At 37.9% G+C, this 18,352-nt stretch overlaps 1 protein-coding gene across 1 annotated transcript; it reads right to left on the minus strand.

The window, feature by feature from the left end:
* Nucleotides 1-1,497: 1,497 nt before the first annotated feature.
* On the minus strand, nucleotides 1,498-12,120 carry LOC121431703 (S-crystallin SL11-like). The gene is made up of 5 exons (XM_041629358.1): nucleotides 11,867-12,120; nucleotides 6,397-6,492; nucleotides 5,353-5,468; nucleotides 3,406-3,507; nucleotides 1,498-1,815 (listed from the first exon to the last, which is right to left on the minus strand). The coding sequence occupies exons 1-5, from the start codon at nucleotides 12,006-12,008 to the stop codon at nucleotides 1,651-1,653; spliced, it is 621 nt and encodes a 206-aa protein (XP_041485292.1). The 5' UTR covers nucleotides 12,009-12,120; the 3' UTR covers nucleotides 1,498-1,650.
* Between the last annotated feature and the right edge of the window lie 6,232 nt (nucleotides 12,121-18,352).

Below are 18,352 nucleotides of genomic sequence, written 5' to 3' on the forward strand. Positions count from 1 at the left end.
AGATCACTGTGTTCACCATTGATGAATCAGGAAAGAGCACAGTAGACATAAAAAATATACAAGGTAATAACATTTTTGTTACTTTTGGCTTCCCATAATTTTAGGACAGAGTTAGATCATGGTCTAAGTTAAACCTGACTTCAGAAATACGGGCCATCATGGTTAAATTCACTCGATCTACTTTTAATTTTCGTCTGATCACATTCCGGTCCAATCATCAACTTGGGCCAGATTTTTAAATTTTCACTTCGTCTTTTTATCATTTTACTCTTTGTCAACGACCTGAGGAGTATAGAGGAAACACCCCCGGGGACATCACTGCTTATCGTTTGGCTCATCAACATTCCCGAAATCAATTTAGATATTTCTAGTCCGATTCAAATGGAATCGTTAGTATATCTCTCTTTGAAATTATTTATGCATATCTATTGGTATCTCCAGCGTGTGCACGTTTGCTTGGTTATGGAATAAAAATATCACACTTAATAATTCACAAACTTAGACAAATTCGTTTGATATCATGAGTTTTATTACTTTAAGAGCAGTTTGTGTAAAATAACTACTCTTCTTCTTTCTCGCTTTCCCCATATTTCTGTACATCTTTTTACACATCATGAACAACTACCTCTACTTCTATAGCAGTGGTTTCACCTTGGAGAATTCACGAGGCTGAACAAAAATTATCATAATTACTGTTTTCAAATTGAACAAAAAAGTTGAGACCCGTAACACAAATCATCATATCATCGTGGCACATGTTTCTATAAATATACGATTGACAATCAAACGTTAATCAAGCGTGAATACGATTGATCGCTAAAATGGGACACTGTCTGCGTTCCGGTTGGGTGTTTCAGTTGGTTCCAGTTGGGTGTTTCATAAAGGTGTAAGTTAAGAACTTTAAGAACTACTGGTGAACCTTACGCGTCGAATAATCACCAATAAATATTTAATGGTGAATATCCTTCACCAAAAGTAATACCCGAGGTCAAAGGCCTGAGTGATTTATTATCATAATAATGGTAATAATAGTGCTGAAATTGATAATAATGGCAACAGTAATTTCCACACGCATGATCATAATCATCATTATTATTCCTTTCTTTATTAGTACCATATTTATCATTATTGTCATTAACATCGATTAGGATATTAATTATTATAGTAACAATGAAAATGATAATAGGATAGTAATATAACCAAATATCTATGACACCAATTGAAAATACAATGGTATAAACAACATCAATAATAATAATAATAATAATAGGCATTTATATAGCGCCATCTATCTAGAAATATTCTATTCCGAGTCGTGTTGTTATTATTATTACCCCGGCTTTAGCTCGAGCTGCCTTTCAGCGCTCATGCATTCAAGGAATTAATCCTGCCGGGTACCCATTCACCTCACCTGGGTCGAGTGCAGCACAACGTGGATAAATTTCTTGCTGAAGGAAATTACGCCATGGCTGGGATTCGAACCCACGACCCTCTGTTTCAAAGTCAAAAGACTTATCCACTGGGGCACAACGCTCCACATCAATAACAATGGAATTGTATTTTTCATTTATAAAATTACTAACTTTGCCCCGATCTTATAGTGCATATATTACATTCCTAACATTCCCTAAGTGAAGTCTTTTTTCGAATTTATAAATTGGTTTCTGGCCTCTTTTCCAGCCATGCTTTGATCTTAGGCTCGGCTCTTACGCGGTCGCTGAACTTCTTCAAGGCCGGATACTTATCTGCTACGTTAGGCATGGTCCTAAAAATGACTTCGGTCATAGTGAAGACTGCTATGTCAGCGAGAGTTACCTATAGTGAGATTTAAAACAAAAGATAAGAATGTAAAATAGGACGATATGGCCCGTATTCTGAAGTCGGGTTTAACTTTAACTCAGGTTTAAAGTTGTGGTTTAAGTATGGATAGCCAATTGTTACGTAAATCACTAACAGTAGATATATCATATTTCAGCTCATTTGGCTCTCAAGTCATCCATGAGTAGGAAGTATAAATAGATGATTGTCTTCACCATCGATGAATCAGGAAAGAGCACAGTAAATATAAGAAACTTACAACTTAATAAAAGTTTTGACACTTTTTGCTTCCCATAATTTTAGCACAGAGTTAGAGCATAATTAAACCTGACTTCAGAATACAGGCCTATAAATCTAAATGTAACTTAAAAGGCGAAGATCAACCTGACGAAAGGTTTGTTGTAAAAATACAAGAAAACATAAAGAATATTCGTGGTAGCTTAAGGGAAATCCATCAAAGGTTATGAAAGATTTTAGTAATTTAGGTTTTTGATTCGTGACGTCATAATATCATATGAGCAGCTGTCCCATATGCTTTGAAATAAGAAATGCATTAATTTCAATTATGTTTAATGTCCAATGATGACTTTTTTCTTTAAGGGGCGGGTGTGAAATAATTTGATTTAATGAAGTAACAATAAGAACCATTTTTATTTTCAAAGAAATGGCATTTCATTGTTTTTGTTCCTTTTTAACAACACAATATATGGGGAAGCTGCTAGCTCGCATATGACGTCACAAATAAAGAAAATTGAATTCTAATAACCCTTTTGTAATCCTTGACAATAAAATTATGTGTAGGGTGAACTCCCTCTTTAAAGAAAAAGAGACAGATATGTCGATATTGATCTATTTGCCCATTAGAAAATTACTTTCTGGTGATTTCTAATGAACCGTTTCTTTATAATTCTGCATCAACGAAATGAATATTTTTATGCAGCATTATTGTTGTTTTTTCTTTAATTTGATTTTGTATGAAAATATATATATAAAAAAACATTGCTAATATAAAAGTAATTTGAGTAGTAAACGTAGTAGTGGAAGTACACTGTTAGAAAATTTATCCTTAAACTAAAAGAAGTTCCTGCAGCAGTCTCGAGAACACCTGTAATCTTACCAGATTGCGTAATCTTACAGGAAATTGGTATTTGGTGTGTGTAATCTTACAAATTTCCTTAAATAAAACACTCTTTTCCCCTTTTTCTAACAGACCTGTTCTGTTAAAATGCAGAAAAATTCCTGTTTCATGAATTTAAAGAATGATTCTGGTATTGCTTTCTGCAAAATCTTCTTTTATTTTTCTGTAAAATCAGGTTTTTTTTAACAGTGTATATATGAGGAGTAGTAGTAGCAGCAGCAGCAGCAGCAGTAGTATATAGTAGTGATAGTTCCAGTAGAGGCAGTATTATATGTATTAGTAGTAAAAGTAGTAAAGTAGTCGTAGTAGTAGTAGTAGTAGTAGTAGTAGTATAGTATAGTATAGTAGTAGTAGTGGTGTAGTAGTAGTAGTAGTAGTAAGTAGTAGTAGTAGTAGTAGTATAGTAGTAAAGTAGTAGTAGTAGTAGCTTGCTATGGTTTATGACTGACCTTGTCTCCAACGAAGAATCCACTTCCTTTCTCCAGTTTCTTCGACATGGCTGTTAGGATAGTTACCGAGTCCTTCTCTACAAAGCTCTTTCCTAGCTCGGCCTGTTTTGTTATAATAGAGATATACATTGTATTTCAAACATGTCAAATGACATCACTAAAGTGATTAAAATTCGATTATGAATGGGATTCTATAGCAACTCTGATAGAACCGAACAGGGCCCTTGGAATGCGTTTTCCCAGGGGGTGCTGGTTTGAATTTGACATTCAAGCAAAAACATAAAAAATAAACAAAGGTTTCACTACAAAATGTATTTCATTTTGGACCCCCACCCCGGGGGGGAGGAGTGTAACAAAACGAACGTTATTTTGGTTAAGTTACCATCCCAGACACCTCCGCTTAACAGGGCCAACGTGTAGACATAGGAAAGCACCATTATAAATCAGTCGATTTAATTTCTGAAGGTTTCCATGGCGAAGAATAGTATCTTTCTTTGGCAAATGTTTGTCCTGAGAAGGAACACTGAGAATGGGTGGTCCTTTTCAGGACCAACATCAACACTTTCCCCAAAAAAGATAAATGGTGGAACACGGTGTACCGTGAAACCTACTACACGATATCAATCGGTTTCAATCAAGTACCACGCCCTCATTTGGAGTAAAAGTTACCCTGAAGGTTTCAATACCACAAAATTGATTGGCGGTGAATGAACAAAATCTAACACTCTTATCGAGAGGTTCGCCTGGCAGTTGTGCACCACACTTTTGCTTTTTTTTTGGGGGGGGGGACACTTGTTAAGTTGGGAAACAATTTAGATTTATTTTTAGGAAAATGCCCTTTTCTTTTTCCTTGCCTAGATTGTGAAATATTTCAACTTAATAACCTTATCATGTCGACATCGCATCATGGTCGCACGGGCCTAATCACAACTAGCAGGCAAAAGATATTTGTTCGAGCCGACCCATTGCTCAATTTCTAAATTTGATTTTGCTGATTGACAAAAATGAATGAATATTACTGACAATCTAACACTGATTCTAGGGAGGGCACCTACTGAACTTACTTTTTCCAAATTGGAAAGATATTTCACCACTATGGAACTATATTTTTACTGGCGGAAGAATTAGGGTCATTTTACTCTCTCAAGTAATGAATTTGGTCCGTCAGGTGTAGTCTTCGTAGATGCTGATTTATTTTTAAAATGAGCCGGTCGAGGTACCCTATTCTGGTCAGATAGGGAATGTCAGACATTTATCCTATCCACTGGTAGTAAACATTCAACCCTCGAATTTCCTACTTATTTTTTACGAATTCTTTTTAAGTGCCACTTTAACACACGAGTCTACGGGAAATGGATTAGGCCTGTGAGCCTTCATAGATTATGTTGCCAAGTCGACTTTACAAATGTTACAAGTCGACACTGAGATACGCTGTCTTGGCAAGTCGACTTATATAAAGTAACATGTCGACATAATTGGATAGGGTTAGGCCTTTCATGTCAAGTCGACATTTTATAATGTTTCATATCGGCATGACAAGATAATGTATATCGCCAAGTTGACGTACAACTTGTTGTCGACTTGTCAAGATGACGTATCTACCACGTCATGATGTAAATGTGTATAAGTCAACATAACAAGATGAAATATATCGTCCTCGTCCTCCCATCATGTACCAGGCACATTAAAGCGTCAAATTTAAGCCATTCTGTGGCGGATCTATAGGGATTAGGGAGATAACCCCCCCCCCCCCGTTTCTTAAAAAAATGAGGAGGGGGTGGGTCGCGACTGAAGAGTGACTGATCTACGGGAAGGGAGGGGGGGGTAGGTCGCAGTACGTTGCAGCCCATCGTCATGGTCTAACCAACTAGTCAACCCACCTCTCTTAGCTTAAAAAAAAACTAGATTCGCCATTGCCACTTAGTTTGTTTGAAAGTGGGAACTGACCTTCTTTGCTTCGTCCTTCTCAAAGAACATCTTCATAAAGCTGGTCATGATATCAACCACGCATTCACACGTTACATCGATGCGGGCAGTCTCTTCCGCAGTCTTCCCGTACATATCTGAAAGTTCAAACGACGGTTTTGATTGGTTAATAGTTGCTACCGCGCAATACCATCAGACGAAATGGTTAGAACACGATAACATTAGCGAGCTTTCGGTTTGCACGTCGACAAGTTGACTGCGACGAAAGTACGGTGTACAGAACCGCTGGTCAGGAGTAAATCACCACTTGGCAAGGATTTGATTGCTCGTTTACTACATTTCGAACGAGCGGGATCTGAGCGAAATCCACGGTCGTCATCATGAAGTTGACGTGTCAGAAATGGCTTGCACATGCTCAGTGTCTTCCAATTATGTGCTCGACTGACTTTGTATACCATCAACACATAGCAGACTATTGTGACGTATTTTCGTCGCAGTCCACTAGTCGACGTGCAAATCGAAAACTCCCTAATATTTGACACCAGTGGGGTAAGGACTAAAGGAGCCAAACCTTTCAAGAGGTACATGACGTATATGGGGAAAGCAAAGCTAGCTTGCAAAACAAAATCGAAGTTTCATAAAATCAAATTGTAATTTGTGAAAGATTTTGAGATAATATTCAGAAAATTATATCATATTGAATTCTCTTCCTTTTATTTTTTTCTACTTCTTTTTCAGTTTTCGTGAGTTCCCATCTTTACGCCGGCTTATGGCAACGTTTTGGTTCTTATTAAACAGAATATTTATTTGACTTTAAGCATGGGCGGAAATCCCAGGGGGGACACAATATCAAATATCCCCTACTATTTTGGGTCTGTTATGATGGAAAGAAGTACATCATTCAAAATCGAAGAAAAACATTTTTTTACAAGATGACTTTATTTTTTGGGTGATTACTTTTTTTTCTTTTGTTTGTCAAATTTTCCAGCCCCTGCATGCTTTCCCTCCCTTTGGGGAGAGATTTCCGCCCTTGCCATTACGAAAAAAAAGGTGCAATGTTTTTACCGAATTTCCTTGCGAGGTATCTCTCAATGGCATGACTCTGTGGCATTGGTGGGTGACCTTCTACAATGAGCACAGGCAACTGACCAAGAGGACATTCTGTAAGGTGAAACAGAGCGATATCAGGAGTAGGAAATTGTTATTAAAGTCGTCTAGAAATAACAATGATTATACACTTCTTATTATTTTGTCATCTCTTATCGGGTCACTACATAAGTATTGTTCAATGAGAGGTACAGGTTCAGGATTTGGTGATGAAAGGCTTCTGGTAGTCTGCTATGCAAACTCTGAATGGCTCGTGAGGTGGGATTTCAGCGCGCAAAGCGCGCTGTTGCGAAGCAACCAGCCTGAAAGGGTGAGCGAAGCGAGCCATTTTAGACACAGTAGACCAAGTTTGCACATCTCCGGATAGACATCATTATGAAAGCTCAGCTTCTTACCAGCACCTATCTCACCCAAAGTCGACTGTGCAAGATCTCGACTAGTTTCCGACCCAAGTTGTCCTGCTTGCCATGCACCTGCGGAAACTGTCTTTCACTTTGTTAGTGAATGCATAGCCTGTACCCATCTCGGGAATAATCTTCTGAAACATTTTCCAGAGGATGCCATTAAAGTGCTCTCAAGCTTTTCAAATACAGACTCCTATCTTCATGTTGCAAGAACTAGACTTATCCTCCTTGGTATCATTGGCAATGTCTCGTATCAGTTTCCTGTTACCAGTAAATTCATGTGTTTGATTTACATTTCTCAAGACAGCGCCTTGTTGATCAAGCTGCTGCAAACAATGACTAATAGCTCGCTATTTTACCATGCTGTACTGTAACTATAGGCTTGCAGTTCTCCGGTGAATGGAGGAATTCAACACAGAAGAAGAATCTATGCAGACTCCTTGACTCAGCTATGGTACACGCAGCAGATGTGGGTTCAATTTGTAGACTAGACTTCTGGGGAGCGTTTCCTGAACATGATGAAAGGACTTGTCGGCAGTTTTATCCGACAAGTCCTGTTTCTATCCGACAATTATCATAGTAACAGTGCCTCTACCATTCCAAATCTAGCCAAGATGTCAGATCTGACAACAAAAAATGTTGATGAAACACTTCCCAGTGCCACCGTCTTACAAATAGTTTTTATAAGGGACGGTGGTCTCTATATAGGTATTCAATTATTTAAATACCAAGTAATACCCGGCAACTGGATCAGTTCTCTTTATTTATGAAATCAGTTAATTCCATCGACTTCTAATTCATCTGCGGGGGGGGGGGGGGGCTAGAGAATTTCTATGATTTCTCTTCGCACTGCGGTTTTATGTAGTTTTACTCATTGTTTTTCATTTTAATTATGTATGTCTTAATTATATTATGCGTTACTGTAATATTTAAAATATTTTCGTATTGTCTCACTTTTACATGTTTTTTAATGTTCACGGACTTGCTGAAAAGCAGTCTGTTATGACTGAATGTAAGTTTTACCGTGATTAAATTAATACAATACAATACAAAGTTTACAATTGATCCGATCAACCTCATCTAATTATGGAAATCCATCAATGATGTATTTTTTTCGACAGAAAATTTGCACAAGATCTTTTGTAAACAAAGGGGAACAGTATAGGGGAGGATAGAAGTCAAGGTTACTAGCTTGTCTAGCTTGGCTCCTAGCTAACCAGGCTCCCTTTGGGGATGACGAACCATAAAGCTTTCATCCGTACGGGCTGTGAAGGTGGAAACCCTGTATCAGTCCCAGGAGCAAGTGGCTTCGGCCCCTGGCTATATTTGATTTGGGTTGACTGCCCATTCCATCTAATTACCATTGCCACATTATTTAATTATGGTTTATTATGTGGCAGTCATGGACCACATTTCATCATTTTATAATGGCAACATCAGGCTCAAAGAATAATCTTAAGCAAAAATAATAAAATTTAACATGTTACATTAATAATCTTACAATATTTTGTTTTGCTGAAATTTTCCTTGTGTGTAGGCCTAATGCCATAACTACCTTGAGAGTGTGGCAATTTAAAAAAAGTCAGGACTTTTTTTTAGAAATTATAGATCCGTCATTCTTTGGCCCCAAACCCCATATCCATCATTCCCATTTTTGTAAATGACACGGAAATTAAATACATTTAATACTCAAGGATTGTAGGCCTGTAACAATGGAGTTTATTTGCCCACCGAAAACAAATAACGCGGCTACTTTTTCAAGGTTTATTTCTTCATTCCTCACATTATTCGTTCATATGTGATTATTCATTTTTCCTGAACCATGTATGCCATGTACAGAAAGTATTATTATTCTCAACTGCACCCCCCCACCAAAAGGGGCAAGTTTCAAGTCGGATTTTCATGTTGCTGATCCAGATGTATATATATATATATATATGTATATATAATTATTATATATTTGGACAGAAGGTGACGATATTCACCGATCACAAACCATTGATAGGGATTTTCAGCAAACCATTGCATAAACTTAGTCCCAGACTACAGCGAATGAGGCTCCATCTCATGTCATATGACATAGATTTGCGATGGAAGCCAGGCAAAGAAATGTTTGTGCCCGACGCACTAAGCAGACTGCTGCCGATAAGCAACTCAGATTTCAAATCATTCCGTGATGAGTTGACAGAAATTGATGGCCTTATCATGAAAGGTAACAGACTTGTAGTACCATCTTGTCTACAAAAGGATATGTTAGATGTCCTGCATCAGTCGCACTTAGGAATAGTAAAGATTAAAGCAAGAGCGCGGCAAGTCCTATTTTGGCCTGGGATGAGCGCACAAATTGAAGACAAGGTAGCAAGATGCATTACATGTCAAACTACACGAAAAGCCCAACAGTCTGAACCGCTAATACCGCACCCAATGCCTAACCGACCTTGGTCTAAACTTGGGATGGATATATTTCATTTGGATGGAGTCAATTATCTTCTTGTAGTAGATTACTATTCAAAATATCCCACTTCTGACACCATGTGATGTTTCTACTAAGAGGAAACAAGGAGGCTCAAATACACGTCTGACTTGGCTGAGGTACAGATGAGGAGTGATTTTTATTTACAAGTTACAAAGGTTTCTGACAATCATGACAATGGTTGGTTGAGTCATAGTGGTTTCATATAGTTAGGCATAAATATCTTACAGTTGTAGTTAGGCAATGATACATGTATTGGCATACATTACACATGTGCAATAGCTTTGGCAACTCTTGTATTCAAATATTTGTAAAAAAAAATTAATGAAGAGAACAATGGTAGGTGTAGCTTAAATCGAAGTTCCTCAGAACTATCTGCTGTTTGGAAAAATTGTTGATGCCGAAAAATGACTAGGTTCGGGCATCCATCTGTCGTTTAAAAGACAACAAACAAGTACTCCATTTAATGTCTTGCAGGCATTATACATGAAGAAAAATAAAACGAGAAAAAAAGACTCGATATTGTATACATGCCACCTGCCACTTTATCTTAAAGTAGTGTTAAAAAACCTCACACCTTAAAAATGTTAAACACCATATTAAAAAAAGGACAAAAACCCAGATTAGAGGATGCAGGACTGACCAGATAAATGGGCACATGGAGCACACCTTCCTTTTGATAATGTGACCAGCAGATTGGGGAAAAAGTCATCACTCCAATAGCCCCCCCCCCGCATACGACCATTCATACTTTTTTTCGCTAAAAGTGTTCACCAATATTTTCCTAAAGTGTGCATGAAATCCTATAATTTCTCATTTATTAGAAAATGCAAAAACGCCCCAATCGGAAGCTCGGTCGGTTCGCTCCCTTGCATATAAATTTATTCGATATTTATTCGTCAGTTATTTAAAACACGTTTACATCGTTCTTTCCCGCAAATATCAATTACTTTTCCTTGAGCCACACCCCTGGATATGACCCAGGATACCTAGATGCATGCAGTATGGAACAAATGCAATGTCCTTCTCTTTTCATCGTTTAAACTTTGACCGATATTAATATGAGCAAACAGGCAGACGTGCTTCACTTTGAAAAGTAAACAAAAAGAAAATTTGAGCGTCGTCCTAGTACATACACACCGTGTGTAGATATGCCATGATTCTGCAGATGTCACGGTTGACGTGACAACTTTGGAGCCCGAAGGTGTGGCCGGGGGTGGGGCATAGGCTGACTTGGTGGGGTAGAGAGAGAGGGGGGTGGGGGCACTTCCACATCCATCCACCAATGGCGCCATGCACCATTTGGGAATCGTGAAGGGTTACCTGGACTTCTAAAAAAAAGCCACACAGATGGATTTGGGACAATGATTTGATTCAGCAACGTCTATATCAATCTCGAATAAAGTAATCAATAAAAAAATCAATACTGTGCACATTGCCAATTTAGGCCTATATACTGAAATACTTTTTTTTATCTGAATGGTTATCAAGACACCTTTTTTATCTTGTTGTAAAAACCATGATAACGGAGCTAGCACCCTTGCCCTCAAACATGCCTATATTCGATGCCCAATTATCGTCTACTTTTTGTATGTAGACCCTCTCGATCTCGACCCTTTCCGCCAACTTTCCTTGCAAAATACAAAGTCCAATAAATTTATTTGTAACCGCTGACTTTGAAAAGAAAGACAAGTGCATATCAAATAACACTGCTTCGGAGCTCTGTATAATGGATGTTTAATTGATGTTTGCGAAAAAACGCAAGTCATCATCGTTTAATTGAGAGAACTGAGGTAATTGCGTTACCGAATAACGTCTACTATTTTCTAGTTAGCATGATCTAATCCAGAATGACTTAACATTATGATTTGAATACGAAGTTATACATCCCAATAAAAGCGAATGGATATTGATACGTCCAACCTGGCGCGGATCAAGGGGGGGGGGGGCACGTGCCCCCTTCCCTTTGAGAAGCAAAATAAAAAAAAAATATGTGAAATATAATGTCATGAAAGGAGAGATGTGCCCCCTCTTTAGAAATTGAACCCTTTTTTTGGCTTGTCAAATTGTTTGCGGGTACGAAATATCCCTAATTTGTGGTTGAAAACTTTTTTGATTTTTTTTCCTTTTTTTAAGGGGGGAGGGGCTTGTCAAAATTTTCCTCCGAAAAATTTGCCCCCTTGGAAAATCCTGGATCTGCCCCTCCGTCCAACGCAATTAAACTATAGGTGACCATTAATGGCTTCGGGTTGTTAACCATCGTTAACATTAGTGTTTAAGTTGCTTGCAATTTCCTCATTCATATTCCTAAGGTTATCATTATAATTGTATATTTTCTATGTCCCCTTTTCTTTCTTGCCTTTCTTGTTCCATTTCTTCGCTTCTTCTCTTGTTTCCTTTGTCCACTACTCTACTGGAAATATCATAAATTCGGTCATTAATCTGAAAGCCCCCACCCCTCCTGCCCTGGGGACATTTTTTTCCCATCCTCAGTCATTTGAAAGTTATTCTTTGATGCAGAAACTGATTGATATGATCATAATGCACTTACTTGTTGGGTCGCCCTTCATGGCTTTGAATTCATCCGACGTCACACGGCAGTCCTCGTAGTCGACTCCGGCCTGGGCGAAGAGAAGTCGGGCGATCTCGGCACGACCACGGACATTGAAGTAGACGAGCTTGTACTGAGGCATGATGGCGCGGTATGCGATGTCGACGGTGATGCGAGGTACGGAACGTTGGGTAAACCCGTGTTATCTTGATGGTGGTCGGCAGGCGGAGTGAACACTTATTTAGTGCGCTCGGTTTTTCTTGACTAATTTAAGCATATTTGTTTGTACTTTGAGATCGTGTGTGCTAATAAAAGATTTGTGCGTGTTAGTTAAAAGGGGGCGTGGTAGGGCTTGGGTTGCCCTAAGATACATACTGGGGGATGGGCTTAAGTTATACAGGAAAAATCTGAGAGATAAAATGAAAAAAAAAATGGAGATGTGAGAGGCGGGTAAAGAAGGTGTGTGCACGGAATATGTATGTGTAAAAGTAACAAGCAATCTGAATAGTTGGGTCAGCAAAATGTCGATGGGAGACACATCCACGCTAACTTTGTGAGGACAGTAGCGCAACGTATGTGGAACGAGTTTTATTGAAGTTGTTTCAGTTTTAATTTAAATGACTCGAGGGAGGGGCAATTTACAATCGAGGAGGGGAGGTTATTCCAGTCCTTTATCGTGCTTAACCTGGAGGAATGTTTGGTCTTGTTGTGTTCCGTTGGACGAACTCATTCATCTTGATATCAACGAGACCGGTGTTCATTTTGTATAGCATACAAAGTCTAAGGTTTCTTCTTCTTGTCTGGAGAGATTCCCAACCAAGATCACTGAGTGCTTTAGTATCAGAGCCTTCCTACGATAGTTACCGGTACAAAATCTGGCAGCTTGTCGTTGAACTCTTTCTAATGATTGGATATTTGACTTGGTGGTAGGGTCCCAAGCTGCTGCTGCTGCAGTGGTCTCACCAGCATCAGGTAACCCGTGGCATTTGTTTTCTTAACACAAAGGTGTTGTAGTAGCATGCAGGGTGTTGAACTTTTAACACCACAAATCACCGGAGAACAACGATTGTATGGTCTTCTATGTCTTCTATGTATAACAGTTAAACACCACATATTTTGTAATGTTATGTTACCTCTACACCCTTACCCTCATGGCCTCGTCTTTCTCGAAAGAGACCCTGATTAATTTGGTAAACATATCCGCCACACAATCGGTGAGGACTTCAATGGTCGTCTCCTCATTGACGTTCCCGACCTTTCGTTAGAGAACGCGAACGCTTATTTACGACGGTAGTTGATTTTGGAAGAGACTTTTGGGCCCGTCGTAAAAGGCTGCCCTGCAATTTAAATTATGTGACATGAGGATTTTGTTTAGCTTTTGCATCTGCAACGGAAACATCAATCTGCGGTTAGTGTGCAAAATAGTATGGTAACAGCGACATATCCGATTTAGGGCGACTTTCCAGAGCCACATTTGGTTCCTCCCAGAGCTCGAGAGGCCGCCCGGGGGCCCACTTCCATTGACGAGTGGATACCAGGTGCGAGCACGCGTAAAAAGGGAAAGAGTGGGCAAGTACGTTACGTATATAGGCCTATGTAACGTTTAGGGTGTCAAAAACGATGTTTAAAATACTGAAAAGGGCATTTATTTCCAATACAAGTCTTGTACGGTTTCATAAGCCAAATTCTTGTTAAGGGATGCATTTTCATAATCTGGAAAAGACTTACTACCCTTGTTTAGGGTGCTTTTCGAAACCCCATGGTCGCGCCTGGTATCCACTCGTCAATGGAAATGGTTCCCCCCGTTAATTTGAATCTAATCACCCATTTCGGGGGAAAGTAGTACAAAATGACCATTGCATTGTGTGCTATAGAGGCATATCGTTTGTGTAGGAGGAGTAGGGAAAGGGGAAAAAAGGCAAAGTTGGGTGAGTTTCAGACGAATGAGCCTATTGCATAGTGCTGTATACATACATATCAGCGCATGCGAAACGGTTCAGCTGGAGAGGTGATCCGATCCATGGAATCAATTGCCAGTGACCAATAATCCACATTAGATGCAACATCGATTCGATTGACTATAATGATCTATATCTTAGTCTGAATTCAGTAAGTTTTTTCCTCACTCAGTATGTACTTGATTTGTTTGAAAAAACACTTTCTTATCCATGTCACAATCTACATTTCGCATGTCTCCAGCCAGCTGGAGTCATTGATAGTCATGATAGTACAGTCCCGCCGCGAGCTCAGGCAGGCAAATGGCATGGCATGACATGGCATGCTGATATCGTATGAAAGAATTTTGCACACGAAAAGCAAGATCTATAAGGCCTGTAACACAAATCTTAGCACCTATTGTAAAACAGTTTTCTACGTTCGATTGTATTGAATATAATGTACAATCAATCTAGAAAATCGAGTCTACGATATGTCTGTAAAGCGCTTATAGAGACGTCGTTCTGATGTATTAAGCGCTATATAAATGCGGAATATTATTGTTATTATTATTACGATTAACCGTTAAGTTTTGTGTTACCAGACTCTACAGTGCGTCCCAGAATATACGAAACCGAGATAGTAGTGATGATTTATCATAACTTTGAAATTGAAATTTTATTTACCACAATCTTCATAAAAAACATACAAATCAAGAAGTATAAATATTTCAATAGGATACATTATAACAAAAGTGAGTATATTTAAGAATAGTGGAAGGATCACTGAGAAGTTACAAGGAACTTATAACTTAATCATAAATAAAATAGACAATGACCTACCAACGTAAAGCTTAGGTTCTCCTCTTTCATCTGATACTACTTAGAATATTCCTCATCCACGCATGAGTGAGCAAAAAACAATTCAAAGAAAGGATGCCAAAAACTCATTTGGCGGGGGGTATCTAAATTTTTGTTTAAAGTCCACGACTAAAAAGTTCAATATCTGCTCTTTTATTTGATACCTTAATCACGAAAAATGGTTAAGAAGTAAAAAAGTTATGATCCCTCGAAACAATGCTTGTATTTCCATAATTTCATTAAATAAACGTGTTTTCACCAGTTTCCCACAGAAGCTATCGCACGGTAACAAAAGAGTTAATGCATGGCTGATCGTCAACAAAACGGAGCGTCTCTCCAGTATGCGCTAGTTCGAGTGAGTTAAAACGCTAGCCTGTAAGACCTCTTCATTTTATGAAATTATTGAAATTCAAGCCTTATTTCAAATAACCAGAACTTTGTTATTCCTCGACCATTTTCTGTAATTGAGGTATCAAACTAAAGAGCAGATATTGAACTTTTTAAAAATGTGGTTTTCTTTTTAAAACCCAGATACGGCCCGCCAAGTGACTTTTTGGAATCCCCTTTTCAAATTGTTTTTGCTCACTCATGCGTGAATGAAAAATAATGTAAGTAATTTCAGATGAAAGAAGAGATTCTAAGCTTTAATATGGTAGGTCATTTGTCTATTGTATTTGTGATTAAGTACTGATAAATCATCAATAAATCTCGGTTTCGTTTTTTGTGGGACGCACTGTAATGTCGCGTTGTAGAGGTTTGCGAAAGGTGGCTATTAATCACACACATCCGTATCATACATAAAGAATGCAGGTATAATCAATCATTGTACTACTACTGCTGATGCTACTTCTACTACTACTAATACTACTACTACTCCTACTACTACTACACTGTTAGAAAATTTATCCTTGAAATAAAAGAAGTTCCTGCAGCAGAGTCTCGTGAGCACCTGTAATCTTACCGATTTGCGTAATCTTACAAGAAATTGGTATTTGGAGTATGGAATCTTACAAATTTCCTTGAATAAAACATCCTTTTCCCCTTTTTAAACAGACCTGTTCTGTTAAATTACAGAAAAATTCCTGTTTTATGAATTTACAGAATGATTCTGTTATTGCTTTCTGCAAAATCTTCTGTTTATTTTCTGTACAATCACGTTTTTTTTAACAGTGTAGCTCTACTACTACCATTACTACTCATCATAGGCGGCGGAAGCGGGGGGGACGGGGGGACGTGTCCCCCCCTAAATTTTAGGTGGGGGGGACGGTCCCCCCTAAATTTTGTTTTGATAACCTTTTTTTTTTTTTTTTTTTTTTTTTTTTTTGCTTGTCAATTTTTTTCCTGCGTCCCCCCCTAAATTCACGTGGACCCCCTTGACACGTGTGTTGTCCCCCCCTAAAATTTAGGAAAATGACCTTTTTTTTTTTTTTTTTTTTTTTTTTTTTTTTTTTTTTGCTTCTCAAAAATTTTTGGGTCGCTTGTCCTATTTTTTACATGTGTCCATCCCAAAATTTCAGGTGGACACCCCCTAAATTTATTGGCTTCCGCCGCCAATGCTACTCATAGGCGGATCCAGGGGGGCGAGGGGCTTGGGTCCCCTTTGGCGGAGCAAAAAAAAGAAGAGGAAAGAAAGAAAAAAAGAAGGGAAAGAAAAGCGGAAAAAGAAGAGCGAAATAAGAGGAGTGAGACGAGTGAATAAATAAAATAACGTCCGGGGAAGACTTCGAATATGATTTAAAAATATATATTTCATGTCACTTTATTAAATTTTCGCTCGCGCTTCTTTTTAAAGACGATACTAGAAGTTTCCAGAATAGTTAATGATTTGTATATAAGCTGGCAGTTTCTTCAAGGACATCATCAGATCAGAACTCAGAGCTTCACGCCAGACTTTAAGTCAGAGCATATAGTTTATTTTCAACTGGAATACAACATTTATCTTCTGTGGAATAATCTGCACGCCATCAATAAACTGTTGCAGATACTTTGAGAGAGGAATTCTCAGTTCCCGAGATCAACCTGTTTTAATGAACGCTTTTCAACTCATGGATTCCTGAAATTGACTGTTCATCATCAACATCATCTTCACGGACATTTCAACTTGTTAAAGTGACTCTTGATGTTTTATCGTACTTCAACATCTGTTTCATCATCGCCATAATTGTGAACTCTAATTTAAGGAATCTTCCCTAAACAACTGGGATTTTATTTGGATCTAATATCATAACCTTGGATTGAACATCTAACTCTCCAAGACATGTAAGATGTTTTGTTTTTGTTTTGTTGATTGATCTACATGTATTTCCTGTAATAAAAAGAAGAAATCAAATTTAAAACTAAATTTTCATTGTTATTTGTCGCAGTATCGTAACAGTTTGGCTCATCAACGTTCCCGATATCAATTTAAATATTTTTAGTGCGATTCGAATCAAATTGTTAGTATATCTCTCTTTGAATTATGCATATCTATTGGTATCTCCAGCGTATGCACATTTGCTTGGTTTCGGAAAGAAAAAATACACTTAATAATTCGCAAACTTAGACAAATTCGTTTGATTTCATGAGTTGTTTTATTACTTTAATAGCAGTTTTATGTAAAATAACTACTCTTCTTCTTTTTCGCTTTCCCCATATTTCTGTACATCTATTTACACATCATGAACAACTACCTCTACTTCTATAGCAGTGGTTTCACCTTGGAGAATTCACGAGGCTAAGCAAGAGACAATCGCTATGAAACCCTGTTGTCAAATTGAACAAAAAAGTTGCGATCGGGGACCCGTAACACAAAGCTTATCAATGTAAACATTTTTCTACGATTGACAATCAAACGTGAAAATCAAGAGTATACGATTGATCGCTAAATAGGACCCTGTATGAGTTCCAGTTGGGTGATTAAAAACGAAACGGACACCTGTGCCAATATGAGAGTTTTATGAAAAACTATTTCCGGGCAGTGAATGTGGCTTTTTCAGGTAGATACTCGTGTGTCAATATTATTACTTGAACATATTCAGGTGTGAAACATGTATAGCCGGTCACCAATCAATTCACCAAAGTAATAAGCCAGTTTGTAGTTCCTTTCTGCGCATGATCAAAATATTTTACGCATGATCAGAAGAAGGTCATTTGTACTAAAGTGACATGGTGCTTTAAAATCTAATGAGATAAGCACCAACTTTGATGTCTTGATTATTCATATATTCTTTTGAATTGTTTTCATTTACATCCACAAAAAACAACAATGCTTCCACGAACGACTTGTATTTCACAGTTTGTCAAGTACATTGTGCAACATGCTAAGATATGCATTCAAAGTAGGAATGCAACAAATACCTTCATTAAGTGTTCATTGGTGTGCTATTCTAGTCACCTGATCTATTCAATTTCTTCATCCTGCTATGTAAGGCAAGCTTACGTAATATCTTGCTTTGAAATCTGCCTATCATGATGAAAGAAATGAAAGGTCATTTGACCAAAATTGCCCATTAAGTAACTACGAACTGGTCTATACCTTAGGTCAAAGGCCTCGGTGATTTATAATCAAAATAATGGTAATGATGGTGATGATACTGATTATAATGAAAACAGTAATTTCACCATCATCATGATCATAATTACTATTATTCCTTTCATTATTATATTTTCAATATTAGTACCATAATTCTCATTATTATTGTTATTAATAACA

The sequence above is a fragment of the Lytechinus variegatus genome, chromosome 18 (genome assembly GCF_018143015.1).
Source record: "Lytechinus variegatus isolate NC3 chromosome 18, Lvar_3.0, whole genome shotgun sequence".
In the NCBI taxonomy this organism is placed as follows: Eukaryota; Metazoa; Echinodermata; class Echinoidea; order Temnopleuroida; family Toxopneustidae; genus Lytechinus; species Lytechinus variegatus.